General features: G+C 35.1%; 3 protein-coding genes and 1 non-coding gene across 9 annotated transcripts; all 4 read left to right on the plus strand.

Annotated features, from left to right (window-relative positions):
- The first annotated feature begins 7900 nt into the window (after positions 1 to 7900).
- On the plus strand, positions 7901 to 12841 carry LOC111810304 (phosphoenolpyruvate carboxykinase (ATP) 1). The gene is made up of 13 exons (XM_023696996.2): positions 7901 to 8081; positions 8358 to 8625; positions 8841 to 9019; positions 9271 to 9424; positions 9513 to 9597; positions 10319 to 10419; positions 10623 to 10921; positions 11101 to 11274; positions 11371 to 11436; positions 11535 to 11713; positions 11814 to 11983; positions 12064 to 12232; positions 12324 to 12841. Exons 2-13 carry the CDS (start codon positions 8369 to 8371, stop codon positions 12465 to 12467), a joined length of 1977 nt encoding a protein of 658 aa, XP_023552764.1. The 5' UTR covers positions 7901 to 8081; positions 8358 to 8368; the 3' UTR covers positions 12468 to 12841.
- A 1718-nt stretch (positions 12842 to 14559) lies between these two features.
- LOC111809801 (ATP-dependent 6-phosphofructokinase 5, chloroplastic) lies at positions 14560 to 19382 on the plus strand. Of its 2 annotated transcripts, XM_023696231.2 has the most exons (13): positions 14563 to 15043; positions 15154 to 15247; positions 15663 to 15736; positions 16143 to 16254; positions 16477 to 16572; positions 16720 to 16821; positions 16911 to 16985; positions 17534 to 17674; positions 17776 to 17892; positions 17969 to 18073; positions 18175 to 18255; positions 18779 to 18907; positions 18979 to 19382. In XM_023696231.2, the coding sequence occupies exons 1-13, from the start codon at positions 14736 to 14738 to the stop codon at positions 19144 to 19146; spliced, it is 1602 nt and encodes a 533-aa protein (XP_023551999.1). In that variant the 5' UTR covers positions 14563 to 14735; the 3' UTR covers positions 19147 to 19382. The 2 variants fall into 2 exon arrangements, with proteins under 2 accessions (XP_086973578.1, XP_023551999.1); XM_087117452.1 differs by lacking the exon at positions 18979 to 19382 and having other exon boundaries at positions 14560 to 15043; positions 17969 to 18080.
- A 701-nt stretch (positions 19383 to 20083) lies between these two features.
- On the plus strand, positions 20084 to 22802 carry LOC111809736 (protein CURVATURE THYLAKOID 1D, chloroplastic). 5 transcript variants are annotated; one of them, XM_023696137.2, is made up of 6 exons: positions 20084 to 20284; positions 20564 to 20772; positions 21475 to 21579; positions 21702 to 21773; positions 21864 to 21940; positions 22370 to 22802. In XM_023696137.2, the coding sequence occupies exons 1-5, from the start codon at positions 20137 to 20139 to the stop codon at positions 21927 to 21929; spliced, it is 600 nt and encodes a 199-aa protein (XP_023551905.2). In that variant the 5' UTR covers positions 20084 to 20136; the 3' UTR covers positions 21930 to 21940; positions 22370 to 22802. The 5 variants fall into 5 exon arrangements, with proteins under 5 accessions (XP_023551905.2, XP_086973580.1, XP_086973581.1 ...); XM_087117454.1 differs by having other exon boundaries at positions 22502 to 22802; XM_087117455.1 differs by having other exon boundaries at positions 22700 to 22802.
- On the plus strand, positions 21157 to 21253 carry LOC111810970 (small nucleolar RNA snoR128). Its single transcript, XR_002817485.2, has one exon. It is a non-coding gene; the product is annotated as a small nucleolar RNA snoR128 (small nucleolar RNA).
- Positions 22803 to 23238: the final 436 nt, after the last annotated feature.

The raw sequence follows: 23238 nt of genomic DNA on the forward strand, positions 1-23238 counted from the left end.
ATCACCTAAAAATCTTTTGGAGTCTCTCCTAAAATATCTCAACCACTCCATTGCTAGTTAGTACAGAGGCCACATAAATGGTGGCTCATTAAGCCTAACGAGCAGATCCATTGTTTATGCGGTAGTGGAATGCAGCTGAAAAAGGTAGGCCGTTGGGGAAAACTCCAAAATTAGGGTTCCAAAAAGCTGGCCTTAGAAACGATATCCGTTTTTTCAACTGCGCAAAGACCCACGACCCGCAATGCAAGCCATCGAGCTATTGACCCATAGCTCACTAGCTATCAACCTAAGTCCAATACAACCCATAACCAAGCGACTCATGAACCAGCCCGCGATCTACGTCTCGACTTGATTCGACCCGACGCCTCATGAGTCAAACCCCACGTGCAGTGTGTGTGTGTGTGTGTTGGCTCATTAGTCGCGACTCATCTTTGGTTCGTGTTTAGCTTCAGCTCTGGCTTGGTGCATCTCGCTCAATCCACTCGGTTTAATGATTTTCAACCTGTTCCACTATTTTTTGGACCTACACTATCATTTTTTATCATCATGGACAAGATTTTGGCATTTAAGATGAGTGTTGTAAGCTAAATTACAGGTTTAATTAGGAGTATTAAGTAAACTAGAGTGCTGTCATGAACTCACATAGATTGACTTAGATTTTAATAAACACATTTGGACTAGCTTTAAGGATGAATTAGACTCCCGCTTAAGCTATTTAGGCAAGATTTACCATCAGCTTGGTTAGATGAATTGCTTGAAATATGAACGGTGCATGCCCTGTGGCCCTTGAACCCTTGAACGTGATGTGCCTTGTGATTATTTAATATTTACTTATTATGTTATGTGATGCTATGACGTGTGTTATGTCATGTTGTATTGTAAGTTATGTTATGAGATGTTTATGTTATGTTATGGATCTTGTTATGACTTCCATGTTGTGTGATGCATCATACATTTATATCATATGCCATGTGTCACGGTCATGCTTATCAAATGCGTGTTGCTTATGACCACATGTCAAACTCTTTCCTTTTGACGCTTTCATGATATATAGTTTCTTTTTTGTATTTTCAAAGTGTATGACGTTTCGACAAAATCATGTATACGCCGAACTCTCTTTCGAAAATCTCTCTTTGCCCTCATTCTCTAAAACCTTCTTCTTAAAGCGGGACTGAGGCTTGGGTATACGTCAGCCGATACGATTTCGAATTGGCTCACTCACTCAGTGGTGAGAGTGAATGTCGCACTTGCAAGCATCCTGTAAGAGTGCGATTGTGACACCATGTACACTATGTTAACCTAATTGTCTTAGGATTATGAGACACTATTACGCCACATATGTAACATGAAAGTTATGTTTATGAAAGAATAAATGTACGACCTGCATCATACGCTAACGTCATGATTTAAAACTATGGGAGCCTCATGCATTTTTATGTCACGTGCATCGTGATACTTTCCCGTTATGATGAGTACGAAAGCGTACATTATGATACTTATGTACACCATAATATAATGTGGCCTTCTTTCCCTACATGGTTACGACTTGGAGGGGAGGGCAGGTTCAGTGAGTACGTAAACGCCTACTTGTTGAGTCCATGTGCGTGTCCGTGAGTTGTGTGTAGATAAATACTATACATCCATGACCTCGTTATGAAGTATTTTTAATAAAATTTTCAAACTCTAAAAGTACGTTATAATGGCGACCTTGATTTTTTTAACTAATCGATTTAATGTAATCCTCCCTCGCCTTGAAAAGTAGTTGTAAGAATTGTGACGAGACATGTGAAAACAAAAGGGTCCCTCAATTCGGTCGCATGTTTATTCTTAAAATAATTGCAAGAATTTAATGTCACTTGTGAATGATTACACCGTGTGAATGACTATATTTATAGATACAATTTGTTCTACTTTATAAAGTGTTCGCTTATAAGGTTCTCGGACCATATAATAATAATACTAAAAATTACAAATTAATATTTTATAAATTAAATATAAATGTGAAAAATATGTGAAATTGGAAGTGTTAAAATTAATATTTCAAATAAAATTATATTTATTGAATTCAATACATTAAATTTTAAAATAATTAATGTATATTTAAAAAATTAAAATAAAACTATATAGTTAGAATTTGAATTAGATTTAAATGAGTTAAGTTTTCTAATAATAGGTATTTATAAATTTATGTGTATATATATGTACACTCATTTATAGTTAGATAATTAGCATTAAATAATTGAAAAACATTGAATAGGTTGGACGTTGACTTTCATTCATTATTACACTTTCAACTATATATAGGTAAAAATTAAAATAACTATAACATTAATTCTACAATATTATTTAAAAATCTATTTCCTCAAAATTAAATACATAATTTAACCCAAAAAAAAAAAAAGAGCTTGGGCCTCAATCTCAGGCTTGAAAACTGGGCTTGGGCTTTTTTCAAAATCAAAAGGGCCCACAACTTGTTATAACTCTTTATAATTCTTAATTTGTATACATACATAATTACACACACATATATATATATATATATATATATTTTTTTTTTTTAAATATAATTTTTTTTTATTTAGTATTAAAATGATTTTAGAAAATAGGAAATAAAGAAAACAGTCAAACGCCACTTAAACCATCAATGGGATAAAAGTTAAATATTTCTAAAATACTGGCAATATAATTTTTTTTGAAAATTATGGAAATGGCATTGCAAAATATATATATATGGGTTATACATATATCCACACGTGTGTATATATGCATATATGTGATGTCCCATGTTGGTTGGGGAGGAGAACAAACCACCATTTATAAGAGGGTGTGGACAATATCTGCTAGCAGTGAATCTGGGGCATTACAAAGGGTATCAGAGCTAGGTTTTGGACAATGTATCAGCCTTCTCGTTGTTTTCCGAAGGGGGGTAGACACGAGACGGTATGCCAGTAAGGATGTTGGGCCCCAAAAGAGATGGATTTGGGGGCAGTCCCACATCGATTGGAGTAAGGAAGGGGGTGGATTGTGATGTCCCACATTGGATGGGGAGGAGAACAAAGCACTATTTATAAGGGTGTGGAAACCTTCCCCTAGCAGACGCGTTTTAAAGCCTGAAAGGGAAAGACGTTAGGCCCTGAAGGGGGTGGATTGTGATGTCCCACACTGGATGGGGAGGAAAACAAACCACCATTTATAAGAGTGTGGAAAACCTTGAGGAAAAACCCAAAACCCAAAGAAGACAATATCTGGTAGCGGTGAATCTGGGACGTTACAATAAATATATATATATATATATCCACCGTGGCTCCTCTCAATTAAAAATATTTAAATAAATTTGACTTTTCTTATAATATTTATATAAATACCTCTTTTTAATATCCAATTTATTGTAATATAGTTGGTAAATGTTATAAAAAACGATCATTTATAGAAAAATTGTATGATCTTGCAGTCAAAAGTTTGGGGCTATTTATGTTTACGATGTTATCCTTGTTGGTCGATCTATCGTTGATAACGGGAATGTCTTTTGTGTCACTGAGGACATGCATCGACATTCATATGTTGTAATTCTATAAGTGAAGTAAATGTGTATTGGTCTCTTTGGGCTCCTAGTTTTAACCTCTTGATGCGTGTGATTTTAATGTCTCTAGTTTTTGTAGAGCGTGTGAGATTTTAAATGTGACAAGAGAGGTACGTGAATGAATCGATACTACGTCCAAATGAGAGCGATCGTGAAGAAAGGATGTCTGCGGTAGGGTTAAAAGAATTAAAAGTTAGCATTTAACTGATCAAAGTGGTGCAGAGGAAGCGTGGTGGGTCATAACCCACAAGTCCTAGGATTGAAACCTCGCTCTAATATCATTGAATTATAATAAAATAATATTAAACAAATTAATGTATTTGATTGGTGTTAACTCGAGTGCGTGTTTTAAGTTAGAACAAAGTATTACTCTAGAAAATCCATCATTACTGTAAATTTTTTAGTATATTTGTATTTGGCTCGGGTTAACTCGAAGGTTCGGGTTGGGTTGGTCCGGGTTGTATGGTTGTCGGGTTGAATGTACACCTCTAATTTCTAATCGGGTCAACTCAAGGGTTCGGGTTCAGAAAAATGAACCAAAACCAACCCAAAAATCTAATCCAACCCAACCCTTATAGTTCGGGTTGGGTTGGTCTAGTTGTCGGGTTGAATGTACACCCTTAGTTTCTAAGCTCTTATCTTCCTTCTATATAGAATAAAATAGATATTTTTATCATTTAAAATTAACGGTTAAATTTAAGACCTCTACCTAAGTGGTTTGTGATCTGTTGGACTTGTTCTGCTTCTTCTTGTCAACCGATGTAACTCAAGTCTTTTGTTGATTCGCTACGTGATTTGTTACGGGTGCAACTCAATTGTTCGTGATTTGGTTCCTATGCTCGATGACGGGTTTATTTTGAAAAAAAAAAAAAAAAAAAAAAAACTATATGGTAATTATTTTAGTCAAATAGCTAAATAACAAAACATTTGAAAACAAAAAATTGGAAAGTGGAGAATGAATAATTAAAAAATAATAATAATAATAAATAAATAAATCAAAGATATGCTTCAAAATGTATTTCCATGACGTCTCTGTAATAAGAAGTAAACGATATAATTATTTATTGAAAGACAAATCGCTAAAATATTAATTCCAATTAAAAGTCTTTTCTAAAAAAAGAAAAAAAAAAAAAAAAAAGTCAAAACCTAACGTGGAAAACACTAAAAAAATAAATTGCATTTTGAATTTGGCTGTTTGTGGATTTCATCACATCAAAATTATATATATTTAATTTATGATCGTTTAAAATTATTTAATAATAAAATACGCCTTTAATCACCTATAATTCAATCAAATATTTATTAAACAGGGATCCGTAATTCACGAAATGAGGATGCTTCCTCTAGATCTGTTAGATAAACACGATTCTCCACAATGGTATGATATTGTCTACTTTGAGCATAATATAAATTAGTCGATCGGGGACTTTCATTCAATACCTCCTCTCGAACAAAGTACACCTCCCCTTAATCGAGGCTCGACTACTTTTCTTTTGGGGTTCTTTGTTCGACATTTGAGGATTCTATTGGCTCTGATATTATGTTAGATGAACACGACTCTCGTGGTATGATATTGTTCACTTTGAGCATAAGGTTTCGTGACTTTGTTTTGAGTTTCCCAAAAAGTCTCGTACCAATGGAAATAATATTATTTTATTATAAACTCATGATCATTCTCTAAATTGGCCGATGTGGAACTTTCATCAACAAGATCTATTTCTTTATGTATATTTTCCTATATTTATATATATATATATATATATATATATATATATATATATATATATATATATATATATATATATATATTAAAAGAATAGATGTTTTATTTTTTAATTTTTTTAAGTATATTTTCTATTGAAAATGTGAAAATAAATTTAACCATATTTTATAAACAAAATATAATATAATATTTTAAAAAACTTATAGAAGCTCAAATTTCAATATTCAACATAGTTTTTTTACAATAATGAAGCCGGGTGAAAACGAGATAAGAAATATAATCTCTATTTTTGTTCCGTCGAGTTAATGGATAAAATTTTCTCTCTATTTTTTCATTATCCATTTAAACTAGAATTCTGCTCCCTACTCGATAGTCATATGCAGTAAGCCGTTGTTGTTGCCTTTTGCTTACATTTTCATATAACGCCAATTTCAATTTCTCAAATCTTGCTTTCAAAACTCTCTTTCGAAATCTCTGTGCCCCCATTTTCTAAAACTTTCTCCTTTAATCGGGGCCAGAGGCTCGAGTATACATTGCTTAATCGTAGGCGACTCAAAAATGAATAGGCTTAATTCACTTGTGGTTGGGAAGTGAGTGCCGCACAATCGCAAGTCCCGCTGCTATCAAAGTGCGATTGTGACAACTAATACAAAATTTTAAAACTAAGTTACAATGGACATTAAAAAAAATTAATTTAAATAGATACCACAATTCTCAATTTTACTAAAGTGCTACAAAAATATTAATAAAATATGTATGGTTATATATATATGTATATATATATATATATAAATATCATTATGTTAGTGAAAATTAAATACATTGATCAAATATTTTCAAATTCTCTCTCCCACCTTTGCTTTATTATTATTATTATTAAATTAAGTCGAATTTTCAAAGCTCGAGAAAATAATTTACCTATTTTTATTTTAGAAATTTAAATATTATAGCGAAGAAAATCGAAAGGGAACAAATATGAAATCAAAAAATAAAAAACCTTATTACGCGACTAAATTTAATATATTTCTTAATTTTAAAAAATGTTTAATACTTCATAAATTTAATATTAATTTTAAGATATAATAAATTATATTTTAAATATTTATGGACTTATTAGACATCTAATTTAAAATATATACTCAACTTAATGGGATAAGATAGGATAGATGTCGTGTGCCTATATTTTTCAAATAAATAAATAATAATATATTTTAAAAGAGAGAGAAAATGACAAAAATTTTATGAACATCCGTACAAGATTGACACAAGATTTAGAATATTACAAATGAACCAAAATATATGTTCATACAAAATTTAATAAATAGTTATTGTTAGTCAACGACTATAAATTTATTTTTTAAAAAAATTATTTAAAGATTAAATTTTGTATATAATATATATATACATACATGCATGCATGAATTGTATGATGTGCTTGGAAAATCCAACGAACATGTTGTTTGTATTGTCCGATCGTTGGCTCTCTCGAGAGAGGAGACGACAACAGGTGACAGTAGATAGGCTACGGCGTTTGTAAGAATGCTACGTGATTGATGAGTGAGAGAGAGAATAATTAAACATTTTTTTTAATAATAAAAATGGTTATTGTTAGATGAACAACTCCCCACAATGGTATTATATTGTTCACTTTGAGCGGTGGAATACCAATTATAAATCCATGATCATTCCCTAAATTAGCCGATGTGAGACTTTTATCATCCAACACCTCCCATGATCATTCTCTAAACTAGCTGATGTGAGACTTTCATCATCCAACACCTCCCCTCGAACAAAGTGTACCTCCCTTTAATCGAGGCTCGACTCCTTTGAAGTCTTTGGCACGATTAAGTTTAGGGCATGATTCTGATACCATGTTAGACGAACACGACTCTCCACAATGGTATGATATTGTTCACTTTGAGCTTTGGGCTTCTCAAAATGCCTCACTTATAACCTCATGATCATTCCGTAAATTCGATGTGACTTTTATCATCCAATAATTATCATATTAAATTTTATTGTCATTAATTAAAAATTTATGAGGGCTACCAAAATTAAAATAATTATAAAATTAAGGAGCAAAATGCTAATAATTTAAATTAAAGGACCAAAGATAAAACTTTTGTAGAGAGAGAGAGGTGATAAAAGGAAAAAGAAGAAGAAAAAAATTATATTAAATTTTTATTTATGTTTTAATAAAAATGGTTATCAAATTACTTTTTATTATAATTAATTAAAATTTAAGAGAGCTACCAAAATTAAATAATTATAAAATTAAGGGTCAAAATGTGATTAATTATAAATTGAAGGACCAAAAGATAAAATATATGTAGAGCGATATATTGTATGGATGGGGAAGAGATATAGAGGAATTTATCGGCGTTGATTAATAGCCGCGAGATGCAAGAGACCGGCATGGCATTAGATTCCATGATTTCCTGTTCTACCCTTTAGCTTCTCGTGTGATGAGCCGTCGGAACTTCCACTTATGGAAATTCGGTGATAGAAACTAACCATGGTTTGGTTAAGCTCTGGTTAGCTACGGCTCCTCGTGAAGCCTTTAAAAGGCAGCCTCATGAACTTCGTTCTTCACATCCGATTCGATTTCGTGTTACTTCTTCTCTTCGATCTCTCCCTGGTTTGATGGTTGAATCCATCGCTCTCTTCTCCCATTGTCTTTTGCTCCAGAATTAGCTTCTCGCTTCTTCTTTCTTTCTTCGACATTTTCGGTTCTCGAGCTTTCTGGTTCATCGATATCTCTTTGATCTTTTGTATTCTGTGAGTTCTCTGTTACTGCTGGATTATGGATACACCGAACAGAGATTCCGTTTGACGTTGAAACCATGAGAAATGAGAATGAACTTAAACTGACTTCTAAGATGGAGGAATTTGAATATTGAATATTGAAATATAATGAGTTGTTTGAGTTGGTTTGGTAATCGATCGATCTATCGATCAATCAATGAATCTGTTAAAATAAGAACAAATGATAGTTGTTTATGATTTGGCGATTCTTTTTTGCTTTTGTGTTCTTAGTGAATTTTGTTTGATCAGGTTGAGGAGAAATGGCGGCAAACGGGAACGCAGAGTTCAGTTTCGCGAAGCATGGATCGGCGAGAAACGGTCTGTCGAAAATTCAGACGCAGAAGAACGGGATCTGTCACGACGATAGTGCGCCGCCTGTTAAGGCGCAGACCATTGATGAACTGCACTCGCTGCAGAGGAAGAAATCGGCCCCAACTACTCCCATTAAAGGCACTGAAGGAGCCTTCTCTCCGCTCTCTGAAGAGGAGCGGCAGAAGCAGCAACTTCAATCCATCAGGTTCTTGCTTTCACGTACTCGACTGACACATGTCGCAACAACCAATCATCCCTCCCATTTTCAAATTCTTCGAAAACGACGCTTAATTAATATTTATTTTGAATTGATTAATTGTTTAAGCATAATCGGGTCGGGTGAACCGATCAAAGACGGATTAATTTGTGCGGGGGTTTCTTGTTATTTTGATTTGTAATATGCAATATTTGTTTGAGCAGCGCTTCATTGGCATCATTGACAAGAGAAACCGGACCAAAATTGGTGAAAGGGGATCCGGCGAGGAAATCAGAAACCGCCAAAGGCCATGCGGTACACCACCACTACCATGCGCCGACAATAAGCGTTAGCGACAGCTCCCTGAAGTTCACCCATGTTCTTTACAATCTCTCCCCAGCAGGTTCGTTTTCTTTTTTTGTCCGTTTCTCCGTCGCTTTCAATTTTCATTCTATTTAAGGGCAGATCAGATGGTTTCGTCTATTTCAAGGGCCATTCGTTTATCAGTCTGCCCATATTTTCTGGGCCCAGTTTGGAATCTGGAACTTGTGCTTGAGACGTTTCTTCACTTAAATATATTTGTTGCCTTTTTTAAAAGTCGACAGGAACGAACCAAGGGGAAGCTAAATATCTTTGCGCTTTTACTGTGTGCAGAACTTTACGAGCAGGCGATAAAGTATGAGAAAGGGTCATTTATCACGTCGACCGGTGCGTTGGCGACTCTTTCTGGTGCGAAAACCGGCCGATCTCCGAGAGATAAAAGAGTTGTCAGAGATGAAACCACCGAGGATGATCTTTGGTGGGGAAAGTGAGTTTCGATCTGCCGTCTTCTTCTTCATCTGTTTACTACTATTTGGGTTCTTTCCCTTTCACGTTAACGGATTATTTGCTTTTAGGGGTTCCCCGAACATTGAAATGGACGAGCATACTTTCATGGTTAACAGAGAAAGGGCTGTTGATTACCTCAACTCATTGGACAAGGTTACTTTTTATTTTTATGTTCATTGGTGTTCTATTTTTTCTCGGCTTTGATGAATGTTTCTTCGAAACCCTAAAGTCAAAATGATATTAACATACAAATCGACTTATTACTCTTGTAATGGCTCAAGCCCATTACTAGTATATATTGTCTTGTTTAGATTTTTTCTTTCGTGCTTTCCTTCAAGGTTTTAAAGTGCGCGTATGTTAGGGAGACGTCTCCATGTCCTTATAAAGAATTGTGAGATACCACATTAATTGAAGAGGGGAACAAGTGTTATCAAAGACCCTGAGCCTGGAGAGGTGGATTGTGAGATTTCATATTAGTTGGGGGCGCGTATGTTAGGGAGACGTCTCCACGTCCTTATAAAGAATTGTGATATACCATATTGATTGAAGAGGGGAACGAGTGTTAACAAAGACCCTGGGCTTGAAGAGGTGGATTGTGAGATCTCGTATTAGTTGGGGGAGAATGAAACATGATTTATAAGGATGTAAAAATCTTTCCCTAGTAGATGCATTTTAAAAACTTTGAGTGAAAGTCCAAAATGGACCGACTAAAAACAACAATATCTGCTAGCTGTTGCTACCATAATCTTTGATGAGCTATTCATTATGACTGCAGTTCATCTTTTTGTCCTCGCAGCTGCCATTTTGAATGCTGGCTGTCTTTTTATTATGTTCAATTTCATTATTGCTTCTGAAGTAACACTGTGATTTGCAGGTGTTTGTGAATGACCAGTTCTTGAATTGGGACCCGGAGAACAGAATCAAAGTTCGTATCGTCTCTGCAAGAGCCTACCATTCACTGTTTATGCACAACATGTAAGTGAAATTACTAAACACTCAATCTTTATCAGCAGTATATGTTCCATCACTTGTCCCTTCCACAAAGGCCCTAAGCCTAAGCCTCCCAGTAAGTCTCCTTAACGTTCATATGTTACATTATCATGGATGAATAAGCCGTAAAAAATATGTACAACGGTGTATTAGCTTAGTGTACAATTCGATAACTGGGTCGGTGACAGGTGTATCCGACCCTCTCCTGAAGAGCTGGAGAATTTCGGTACTCCGGACTTCACTATTTACAATGCTGGGCAATTCCCGTGTAATCGTTACACTCACTACATGACATCCTCTACTAGCATAGATATTAATCTTTCTAGGAGGGAAATGGTCATCCTCGGCACTCAATACGCCGGGGAAATGAAGAAAGGTTTATTCAGTGTTATGCATTATCTGATGCCTAAGCGTCAAATCCTCTCCTTACATTCTGGCTGCAACATGGGAAAAGATGGAGATGTTGCCCTCTTCTTTGGACTCTCAGGTATAGTATCATTGGAGCCAAATCAGAATGGCTCCTAAACCCGACATAACAATATGTGCCCTCTTACCCTATCCATCCTTAACTCTTATTTGTTTTATCTTAATCTTAATGGTTATTGCATAATTGTGTTCTGTCTGTGATTTTGAGGTCCTCAGTACTCGTTGGTTTTGCGTTATTAGGTACTGGAAAGACGACATTGTCGACCGATCATAATAGGTATCTGATTGGGGATGATGAACATTGTTGGAGTGATAATGGTGTGTCGAATATTGAAGGAGGTTGCTATGCCAAATGCATTGATCTCGTGAGAGAAAAGGAGCCAGACATTTGGAATGCCATCATATTTGGAACTGGTAATGTTTCTATCATCCTGTTCTTTGTTTGATTTGGCTAATTTTTCGTACTGATTGCATTGGGATGAGATGACGAATTTCATGGGTTGTTGGCAGTGCTCGAAAACGTGGTGTTTGATGAACATACCCGAGAAGTTGATTATACCGACAAATCAGTCACAGGTACAAAAACACTTCAAAAGGTTTTATGAGACTTACATTGCTATAAATTACATACTAAACTCGGGTTCTTCCTTACGAGTTCGATTATCTTGTTGCAGAGAACACAAGGGCAGCTTACCCCATTGAATACATTCCAAATGCAAAAATACCATGTGTTGGCCCGCACCCAAAGAATGTGATTTTATTGGCCTGTGATGCATTTGGGGTGCTTCCACCGGTGAGCAAGCTGAGCCTAGCACAGACCATGTATCATTTCATCAGTGGTTACACTGCACTGGTAAATACATACTCCAACCTTCTTATAATAAGAGTAATGTCTTGTGTGTAGAATGGAAACATTAAGCTAAACACCTGGTCGAATACTCGTTTGTGAATAGGTGGCAGGCACAGAAGACGGTATCAAAGAGCCACAGGCAACGTTCTCGGCTTGTTTCGGGGCTGCTTTTATAATGCTACATCCAACTAAATACGCAGCCATGTTAGCTGAGAAGATGCAGAAGCATGGCGCCACCGGATGGCTCGTCAACACTGGTTGGTCTGGTGGAAGGTACGCATCAGTACTCGACACATTAAATACATTCTCTAAAGAAAAAAAGAAAAAACCTATACATATATTTCATCCAACAGGTATGGCCAAGGGAACCGCATCAAGCTACCATACACAAGGAAGATCATCGACGCAATTCACTCTGGCCAGCTTTTAAACGCAACATACAAGAGAACCGAAGTATTCGGGCTCGAAATTCCCATTGAGATCGACGGAGTGCCTTCAGAAATCTTGGATCCCATTAACACTGTAAGTTGGCCTTTCTCAATCGAAACGAGCCAAAAGAATCCATTTCGAGTTGCTTCGAGTTGGTAATGTATACGGGATGTTGTGTATGCAGTGGTCGGACAAGAAGGCGTACAAGGATACGTTGCTTCAGCTGGGAGGGTTGTTCAAGAAGAACTTTGAGACATTTACCAACTACAAGATTGGGAAGGATAACAAGCTGACAGATGAGATACTCGCAGCTGGGCCAAATTTCTAAAGCGGAAGGCGAGATGAAGCTTCTGCTAAATGCTCTGGTATGGTGCTTTTCCTTTGATAAAAATGTTCGTGTTTAGTTTGTGTGTACAAATGGTGTCTGGTCCCTTTCGTGTTCTTCACCACCAAATGAGAGTAATATCTCATCCTGTTTATCTACCTTTGTATTTGGGGTTTATATATATATATATATATATATATATATATATATATATATAAATATAAGATCCATTCCTTTTCTATTTATTTAGATGGCTCAATAATAAAGAACGTTAAAGAGCGGGTGTAGATGAGTCGAGTTGGATTGAGTTGATGAAATTTTTTGAACCCAATCCAACCCGAAATTGTTTTCAACTCAATCGAATCCTCTATTTTCGAGTTGGAGTGTTCGGTGTTGGGTTGTTTAATTTTTTTTTTAATATTTTAAAAACTTTTCTTTATACACCATACATAATCATTTAATCTTAGATATAAAAAAAAAAAATTAAAAGTTTACAAATTAAACACATTATCCTATAACATTTGAATAATAATATTCTCTATTAATATAATTTCATAACATATTTCAATTAATATAATTTCATTTGAAACATATTAACATATTTCAACCTGAAGTTTAAGGTAAATTCATTTGAAACATATTAATATATTTCAACGTTGCCATGTAAGGTAAATAAATACCAGCGGTCACTTTAAGAATATTTTAATTACAATAGAAAAATTTTAGTTTAAAGACAATTTTGTGTGGCATTTAAGGAAAACAACCAAAAAACAGTAGCATTTTACCAATTAGGGTTCTACATGGTTGTAATTTACTAATTATTCTAGATACTTACCACATCTGCAATGTTTAATTTCAAAATATTACAATAATATAAATATTTAGAATATATATTAATTTTCACCCGGTATGAAATTCTTCTCTACCAATAGGAAAAAAACTATACGTTATATATATTTCGTGAAAAAAACTACCACAACGAGCATTTTTTTTAACATATTATCATCAATTCAAACATAATTTAACTGATAAATGTATCAACTATTACCTAAAAGGTCGATACTTCGATTATCACATCTACAAACGTTGAACTAAAAAAAAAAATTATACTTTGAATTGCAAATCTGCCAAATCAATTAACTCCAAAAATAGATGACGCTAAAACGCATAATTTACATGGACGATCGAGATAAGTGCTAGGCTCGAATGAATAGGAATAACAAAAATTATAACATCCATTGAAGTTGTCAGAGTTGTGGACATTTATTATGTGGACAACATTGTTTCTGACACTTTTTAATATTTTATTGGACAAATTCCCAAAAAGATTGATTCATTTCACTTAATTATGATACATGCAAGCCCATTGACTCCAATAATACCCTAATCATTGATTTGTTTTTGTACTATTATTATTTCCATTGCTTTTATGTATTTTATTTTATTTATTTATATAATAAAAATTATCAAATATTTTTTACTATATATATTAAATTATTATAAAATTAAAAAGTACAGAGACCATCGATTATTCTATTAGCTCAACATCATTTGAAGTCGAAAAATTTGAACCTTTAATTTATTGGTCGATCGTATATGTTTAAACTAATCGAGTATATTTAAATTTAAGATCAAATTAATAAAAAAATAATAACTCATTTAAAAATTTCTATCTCAATCATAAACTTAAAACCAAATATAAACAAACTCTAAATCTAAAAAAAATCAGTGTTTTATCTTTTTATTTTTAATTTTAATTAATATGTATTTGATAGACATGTTATTTATAATTATTTTTGAAGATTTTATGCATTATACAAATTTCATCATATTTTAAAGTTAAAAAATTAAAAATTCATAATTATATTTAAAAATATAATATTCGAGATTATAGATTCAATTCATTTTTCAATTAAAATATGTTAATAAATACAAAATATATTTTATTTTATTTTATTTTTTAGATTTTCATCGCCATTTTTTTCGCAAAAGTCTAATCGAATTACACCAAATTAAATGCTAATAATAGAAGGTGAATGGCAATATTGTAATATAAGGTGGAAAAGAAGGGTTAATATGGAGCATGGTCGTCAAGTCAAAACGGGAAAACCAGACGGCCACCACTTTTGTTCGAAGTTCGTATCGGACTGGACGTTCGTCTCCGTCCGTACTGTAGCTCTGGAGAAACAATTCTCATTGTCGCCAGTTCTTCAATCCTCTGTTCCTCATACTGGACGTTGTTCCTCCATTGTTCGAACCGATCGCCGTTTGATGGGTTCTATCTCGCACGCGATCGGTCCCAAACTCGGGTTTCATCACCAGGTATCGCACTGTTCCAATGGACTGTTCGGTTTTAATGGTGATAAGTTTTTGAGTCTGAGTTCGAGGAAGCTTTTTGGAAGAATCTGTGCCTCTGTTGATGTTAAGGATGAACGCAAGAATACAGCGATTGATTTTAGTGATCCTGATTGGAAAATGAAGTACCAGGCGGACTTCGAAAAGCGCTTCAGTCTCCCTCACATTACTGACGTTTTCGGAGATGCTGTTCCTATTCCTTCCACTTTTTGCCTCAAGATGAGGTGTTGTTCTCTTTTTTCCTTTAGTTTCTGGTTACATGATTCCTTTTGTTTGTTTGTTTGGTATGAATGTCGATATTTACTATGTGTGTTTGTATGGATTGGAATTGCAGGTCACCACCGGTTTCGGATGCCTTTGCTGGAGGTTATCCGTCAGATGAAGAGTGGCATGGATACGTAAACAATAATGATCGTGTACTTCTCAAGGTATATTTTCTGTCACTGTTATGGTGAAAACATTTTGGAAGTTGATTGGTTGGTCATCATTTATTTCAACACCGTATTGAAGGTTTTTCCTTAATTCGCGAACTATTTCCATTTTCTTTTCACTTTAGTTTCTGCCATATTCTTCCTGATCATTCATTATGTTATGAATAGTAACGAAACTTAAGCTATTGGATGATCATTTAAGATATATTCCAAACACTCCCTGACATGTAGGCTCTGAATTTTTGTTTGCTACGTGTGATACTAGAACTTGTTCTTGAGGCCTGTTTTCACTTTCTAATCTGGGTAACTTGAAAATTTCTCATCTATATTATAATGACATGCAGTTTTGTTATTGTTTTTGAGAAATTTAGTGAATGTACTCATAAGTTTGGTTTTATTGTGCACTGCCCAGGTCATAAATTACTCATCACGTAGGTCTGCCGGTGCTGAGTGCATTGACCCCAATTGTACATGGGTAGAACAATGGTAAAATCTATTCAATTTATAGCCATTAGCGATTGTAGGCCATGCCTGCATTGGTATAATTGAGCTGAAAGTTTTAATACTAACCTTTTTCCAGAACTGTTGAAGCGATTGTTAATTTTCTAGAACCTTAAAAGACTGCTTGAAGTTCAATTATGGGGTGAACTGAAACTATGGCTAAGAGGGGAAATCACTTGGCAGTATGGCCACTTATTTAATAAAAAAAGAAGGAAATCAGGGAAAGAAAAGAAAGATTGCTAAGACACTATGGGTTATTTAGCTTGTCAAAGGGATCATAGGGCTTCACAAATTTGGAAAAGAATTTCTTGCGTATTTTCTTTCTCAAAGTAACTAATGCATTTTGATTCTTAATTACATCCATGCATAATATAACAATTCTAATTTATAGGGTTCATCGTGCTGGGCCTCGAGAGAAAATATATTTTAAACCAGAAGCAGTGAAAGCAGCAATTGTGACTTGTGGAGGTCTCTGTCCTGGCCTTAATGATGTTATCAGACAGGTTATTTTCATTATATCATTATTTTACTTTCGACTTCCGTTGCAAAAGTTATTTTATTTTATTTTTTTATTTCATGAACTTAAGCAGATTTCATTTTTAGATGTTATTGCGTCAATTATTTCTAAAAGGATATGCACTCTAGATTTTATTTGTATGCTTGTTTTGGAAGAGGTTTTCAGCATTTTTTTTCTACGTTCTCAGAGAATATGCATTCTTATACAGATTGTAATCACACTTGAAATTTATGGTGTGAAGAAGATAGTTGGGATTCCATTTGGATATCGCGGATTCTCTGACAAAGAACTGACAGAAATGCCGGTAGGTTGCTCTTTGGCATGCATAGAATTATATTTTCTGTAGAACCACATGTCTTATAACAGTGCTGCTTCTCACACGACAATGTGGTTGAAAGAGTTGCCTTAGCTGAAGCTGTTTAATTGACTTTTTGGTGGCGTTCATTCCTAGTTGTCCAGAAAGGTGGTTCAGAACATTCATCTTTCTGGTGGAAGTTTGTTAGGAGTTTCGCGTGGAGGTCCTACCATTGACGAAATTGTTGACAGCTTGCAGGTCTGAAACAGACTCTCTTAGTTCGATAATGTAGAGTTTTTTTGGGAGTAGACCATTTGAAAATCATTCACATACTGTCCGTGTTTCAGGAAAGGGGAATTGATTTGCTTTTTGTTTTGGGTGGAAATGGCACACATGCGGGGGCTAATGTGATACACAACGAGGTAGGTCATAGCCTCTCTAACTTGACAATTTTGTATACTAGTTTCTCCTGATGTGCAGTGAGTACATTTGTGAATTTTGTTGTTGTACTAATATTGCCTTCTTTTTCATGATCTATTGTTAAGTTTGATTTCTATGTTTTGCATCTAAATTACGCTAGAAAAATTAGTGATAAATTGAGTTTACAACGCAAATTTGCAGTATTTTGGAATGCTCTCACTCTATATGTTTTTCCAATACTTCAAGCTCACCTCACAAGCGTGTCATATACTGGAATCTATCGTTCTTCGAGAACATGAATCCAATAGGCATTGTATGATATTGCAGAACCAATTCTAAAGCTACATGAATTTAATTAGAATCACTCTGATCTTTCTTCAGTCTTCACTCCACTTTAATAAAGTGTGGATTTTCATTTAGCGAGAGTATGATACTTTTTGTTCCTATTATTATTATTATTTGGTCTTTGATTGTAATGAGACATCTCTGCTTCTTAATAGAAAAAGCAACACCATTTCTGACTTTGTTGAATATTTTATTTTTTGTTTAGTGTCGAAAAAGACGTTTAAAGGTGGCCGTGGTTGGCGTTCCAAAAACTATAGACAATGACATCTTATTGATGGATAAAACTTTTGGTTTTGATACTGCTGTTGAAGAAGCCCAACGAGCAATAAACTCTGCCTACATTGAGGTAACGTGCTTTCTATTGCTGAATCAATACTGCCGTGTTCATGTGCAACTTTCCTTCCTCATTCTGGAAGTCGTCATAATTATGTTTAAAAATCGGTGTAGGCACATAGTGCTTATCATGGAGTTGGGATTGTGAAATTGATGGGTCGCAGCAGTGGTTTTATAGCAATGCAAGCAGCACTTGCTAGTGGGCAGATTGATGTATGCTTGATCCCTGAGGTATGAGTCAAAATATCAATGTAACATTTAGTTTCTATTTACTTGATGCCATACTGATATCACCAATGGTTCTTAGGTTCCTTTCCAACTACATGGGCCCCATGGTGTTCTACGCCATTTGAAATATCTCATAGAGACAAAGGGGTCTGCTGTAGTCTGTGTGGCTGAGGGAGCAGGGCAGGTACTCGGTATTGTTATTTTTATGAATCTTTTAATTTTTTTTTTTACTATGTTTATCATAAATGATTAGAGTGAAATACTGATGCTTTGCGTTAACTGCAGAATTTGGTACAAAAAACAAATGCCACCGATGCATCTGGGAACATTATACTAGGTGATATTGGCGTATATATTCAACAAGAGGTTTGTAAATTTACTTCCATGTAGATTAATCATCGTGCTTTTTGAGAGAATCTATGATCCCCTGCTTACTTCTTACGTTGGTACATAATACTTGGGGAGCTGTACGGCATTTTGCTGCTTGAAATTTTATGTTTTAAAACTGAACTAGGTGGTTCTTCCTTCACCTCGGCTTCGCTCCCCTAGAAACAAAGAAATTAATCAAATTTGAGTAACCCTATGAACTACCTTAGAATTGTTTAGCATTTCTCTTTTCTTCTTTCACTCGATAAAGCAGCTAATTCATTGACTCTCATGTAAAGGTTCAGGTTGAACTATCTCGGTAAATAAGTGTCTGTTTGGTTCTTTCTCCTTCCCCTCGTCAACAGTGAGTTTGCTTCCGACCTTAGTAGCTAAGTAGCTAGTAGTAAGCTATTCAAGGCATGGTAGCCGATCGAGGATGTTTGTTGTGCATTTGGAAACTTGATCTGGATTATTCTGCTGGTGCATTAACATATCTTACCATTTTTTTGGCCTCTTCTTGCAGATGAAGAAATACTTCAAGGAGATTAGTGTTCCAGTTGACGTGAAGTACATTGATCCAACATATATGATCCGTGCATGCCGTGCAAATGCATCTGATGGGATTTTGTGCACCGTATTGGGCCAGAATGCAGTGAGTCCCTATTCTCTCCTCCCTCCAGGTTCTTCAGGGGGTTTCTTCCACTAATTCTTCCTCGATTACAGGTCCACGGCGCGTTTGCAGGATACAGCGGCATCACAGTAGGAATCTGCAACACACACTACGTGTATCTTCCCATTCCAGAAGTGATTTCGTATGCCAGGATGTTGGACCCCAATAGCCGAATGTGGCATCGATGTCTAACTTCAACAGGTCAACCAGATTTTATGTAATCATCATCATCATCATCATCTTCATTCAATTTATATGCAAGAGAAACCGAGGGAGCAGGCAAGCAGGCAGGTAGCTTCAGTTTCTTTGTTTTTTTTATTAATTTATGCCAATGGTTTTGGTAAAATAAATAATGCAGTGAGAAATTGTCAAGTGTATAGCAGCACATTAGTACTTGAGATGATTCATTGATTAATAAAGGGTACATGGAGGAGAAAGAATCCAAGTTCTTGCATCATTTTATTGTTCTTGCAGCAATGCAAATTATGAAGAGGCTGATTTTTAATACAAAAACATATAGATTTGTGAGTCAATCATGTTTTGATTTAGTTTATCTAACAAAGAATCAGTTTATTATTGCTTGCACTCTTGAATGTTGTATATCTAGCCGTATGATGTGCTTGAAAAGTCCATCGAACACGTTGCCTACATTGCCCTATCGTTGGCTTTCTCGCTCTCTTGAGAAAAGAGACAACACGACAACATACAATACTTGGTTGATCCTTGTGTATATATGTAGTAATGATATTTTAAAAATTTAGTGACAAAATGATATCCAACCTGAACTTACGTAGTGTAAAAGTGTAAATTTTCTAAATTTATATTTATATTTATATTTAGGTCAGAAACTTAAACTTCTGCATTTATCTATTAAATTATACTATATAACTATACGCCGATCAATGCCGTGTTGAATTATCACGTGAAAGAATAGTTTTGAAACATGAATTTAGCAATTAAATAAATTGGCACCAAATTAAATTGAATTTAATATGACACCTTATTCTAGAAAAATAATAACCCTCCAAAGACCATATTTGGAAATTAAAAAATTCAATGGAAATTCAAAAATTAAAAAATTCAATGGAAATTCAAAAAATAAAAGGTGGGCCAAAGACAAGAATCTGGGCTGGGACGCTATATAGGGTTTTAATCGGTCCATTCAGCCCTACTCCTACGCTCCACCGCTTCACCGATTCCTCTCTCCCGCCATGGCCATGGAGCTCTCTGCATCCCGACCCATTTCTAACCTACCACTTTTCTCTACTGTTCTCGCCGGAAACCCGCAGCTCCGTCCGAGGCACTCTCTTCCTCTCAGAATCGCCATAGTCTCCCGCTCTACTCGTAGCCTTCACTTCCGTATGTTCTCCATTCATTACATTCTCAGTGTGCCATTCAAAACATTCCCTTAGGTTATATTGTGGTGTTCTCTACTTTTTAGTTGAATTTCTGTGTGTCGTTTGTTGTTTTTTATTTTCTTGATTGATTGCTTTATGCTTTTCTTTGCTTTGTCCGCACTGTTCTTTATCGATTCTTCTGGTATAACGATGAGCTGATTAGCAATTTCGTTTGGATGTTGGGGGAATGTTACATCCATGTGAATTTTGAAGAGTTTTCTTTTTCTCCATTCGTTCCTAGGATGTCGTCCTTTTTCTGTTTCGTTGCCAAGAGCAGCAGCCTCCGATGATTCAAATGGTTATCGACCATTCATTACTGAAGAACGGGATGGTGCGATAATCTTGGAAGATTCTCCTCCTGAGAAGCTCCCATCCGACGAAATGGCGTCATCAGAAGAACCAGTTGAGGGTGCGCAAGAACAGGCGTTCGATTTATGGAACGGTCTTCAAGTAAGGGCTTATATTGAAGCCATGTGAATTGTAATTTATCATGAATTTTTTTTCAATATAAATGTGTTAAATCCGTAAGTAAAATGCTTAAAGCCGGCTCCTATTTTTTTTAAAAAATTCAACAACAGAATGATTCAACTTCAAAGCTACTTGGTTTTTGAATATGTTGGTTGTTTATTTAGTTGCTTCCAATATCTTCCCGTGGCTTAGGCTATGGCTAGATCCCACTGTTCAACGCCTTTTGTATCTTTGACAATTGTGTATGTGTGTGTCATTACTTGAGTAATCGGGGTTTTCTTTTATTACAATTTTTGGATGGCTTCTGCCATTTTTTTAATAAATAGAAATGTTTTGGGTTTTTGCCTTCAACTTTTTCAGAGTTAGTTGCAGTGATGATATCATCAAACTTGATAGCATATACCAGTGCTACATGATAGGTCGACAATTATGTCGTTGTCGACCTGAGCGGTTAATCGAGCAACCTAACTTCACTTATTGGTTTTTTATCGTTGAATTTCTTTATCTTCAAAATTTGAAACTTTTGTTTTGTTGATTTTTCCCTATTTGCATGAATTATGTCTTAATGTGCTCTGAGGGTTTCTGATAGATTCATATAATGTGCCTCTGAGGAACAAGTTTCTCATATTGTGTCTTAAATGTACTGAGGTTTTCATTTTCGGTTGCGATTACTTTTGCTTGCAGTTCGAGTCTGTTGATGTATACAATCTTATCCTATATGGTTCTGGTGCTTTTTTGGGCCTTTGGTTGGTTTCAGCCATTGTTGGTGCTATTGATTCCATCCCAGTGGTGAGTAGTTCTTACATTAATCTCTGTAAGAGTTTGTATTTCCTTAGAACTGCAATTTTAGGGGGTCCATTGGTAAAGTTATTTTTCATATGAATTTTTAACCGTTAAGTCTTGTAATCTAGGTTCCTAAGCTGTTGGAAGTTGTGGGGCTTGGTTACACAGTATGGTTCACAGCTCGCTATTTGTTATTGAAGGTAGTTGCTTAAATTGGTTTGTTTTGAGATCCTGCATTTCCTCCAAATGTGTGATAAATGAGCAAATTTCTCTTGTTTTCGACCTTTCAGGAAAGTAGAGATGAATTGGCTGCTAAGATCGATGAGTTAAAGGACCAGGTTGTTGGTTCGGATTGACGTCGGATTTGGTTGGAAAATTTTTCCTTTTATACTTCTTATTAGGTTGTTAGTTATCTTTGCATAGATATCTTTACATCCTCTTGAATGGAAATAAGCGAATATTGCATTGATTGAGTATTGTTTTGTTTGTTTAATAGGAAAGAGAACGAGAATGATTGTAAATCTTTCACATGTTCAATAACACAAGAGTAGGCTTTTATGCAATGGGAATAAGGGATGAGAGTGATGGATTTTTCTTCTAGGAGATGGGATTTCTTATGGAGATGCTTTTTTACTATAGAGGTGGTGGAGGTAGGCAATAATCCAAGTTCATTTATTTTGTGTATAAACCATGAACTTGTTGAGTAATGTCTTGACTCAGCAGTTGAACTCAGATGAAACGAGTTGGTTGGAGAGAAGGTCGAAATTCTAATGTTGGTCCCTTGTTTTTTTGGAAGGTTTAATCGGTTGGTCGAGTCGTGGTAGTAGCTTCGGGAGTAAAAGTATTCAGCCTTCTATGAAACCATTTAGATGTTAGAAGTTGGGTTTGTGTTCTCACCATTTCTTTTCACATTTTCATTTCATTGAAGGGAGAGAGAAAATCTTCACTGTTAAGAGACCTCAAAAACAATCAAAGTATTGGGAAAAAGATGGAAATCTGTCAAACAAGCCTCTTCCTCTGTTTCCCTTTTGACCAAATCTCTTACCTCTTGTCGGTTTGTTGTTCATGTATTGATTTTAATTTGCTTTCTTCTGTGGTTCTTTCTGAATTTGCTCTACATTTTTAGCTTCAGGGCGCACATGAACATTATTAGCCACTGAATGCTTATTCCTGCCCCACGTTTAGTAGACAAATGAGCAAACTAAAAGGCAGCAAAGGGTTTCTCCTCATCCTTTTTCTTTACCCCTTTTACATATATGTTGAAATACTAAAACAATATCAATGAATTTTCACGATTAACTCATGATGGGAGGATAAAGGAAGAAGTATATTACCAACAGTGTTCATGGCTTCACCTTCGTGTTCCCCATTACTTATTCGTGTTCCCCGAGAGAGTCGTAATAAGTTAAGATTTTATTGAAAATTGGACTTTAGATTACACTTTTTTTTTTTACGATTCCACTTTTGTTTTTCATTCTTAACATGTTATTAACTTTCTGTTTTTTATCAAACTATTATCGGAATGATTATTATTAGGCCGTCCATATCTAAATATTATAATAGACTGCACTACCATGTTGGAGTGCTTACGGAAGCTTCGCGTTGGACTGCCGTGAAGTTTGTTCGAAATGCATTTAAGGAATGGGAGGGTAGTTCGATTGATGT

The sequence above is a fragment of the Cucurbita pepo genome, chromosome 14 (genome assembly GCF_057944985.1).
Source record: "Cucurbita pepo subsp. pepo isolate OVF chromosome 14, ASM5794498v1, whole genome shotgun sequence".
NCBI lineage: Eukaryota > Viridiplantae > Streptophyta > Magnoliopsida > Cucurbitales > Cucurbitaceae > Cucurbita > Cucurbita pepo.

Bases quoted from the DNA above. Each gene is read 5' to 3' on its own strand.
- LOC111810304 (XM_023696996.2), top strand. From the start codon at position 8,369: ATGGCGGCAAACGGGAACGCAGAGTTCAGTTTCGCGAAGCATGGATCG. The intron at 9,425-9,512 runs GTGAGTTTCGAT...ATTTGCTTTTAG, and splicing joins GATGATCTTTGGTGGGGAAA to GGGTTCCCCGAACATTGAAA. The intron at 9,598-10,318 runs GTTACTTTTTAT...TGTGATTTGCAG, and splicing joins ACCTCAACTCATTGGACAAG to GTGTTTGTGAATGACCAGTT.
- LOC111809801 (XM_023696231.2), top strand. From the start codon at position 14,736: ATGGGTTCTATCTCGCACGCGATCGGTCCCAAACTCGGGTTTCATCAC. The intron at 16,573-16,719 runs GTAGGTTGCTCT...GTTCATTCCTAG, and splicing joins AAGAACTGACAGAAATGCCG to TTGTCCAGAAAGGTGGTTCA. The intron at 16,986-17,533 runs GTAGGTCATAGC...TTTTTTGTTTAG, and splicing joins CTAATGTGATACACAACGAG to TGTCGAAAAAGACGTTTAAA.
- LOC111809736 (XM_023696137.2), top strand. From the start codon at position 20,137: ATGGCCATGGAGCTCTCTGCATCCCGACCCATTTCTAACCTACCACTT. The intron at 20,285-20,563 runs GTATGTTCTCCA...ATTCGTTCCTAG, and splicing joins TACTCGTAGCCTTCACTTCC to GATGTCGTCCTTTTTCTGTT. The intron at 20,773-21,474 runs GTAAGGGCTTAT...TTTTGCTTGCAG, and splicing joins ATTTATGGAACGGTCTTCAA to TTCGAGTCTGTTGATGTATA.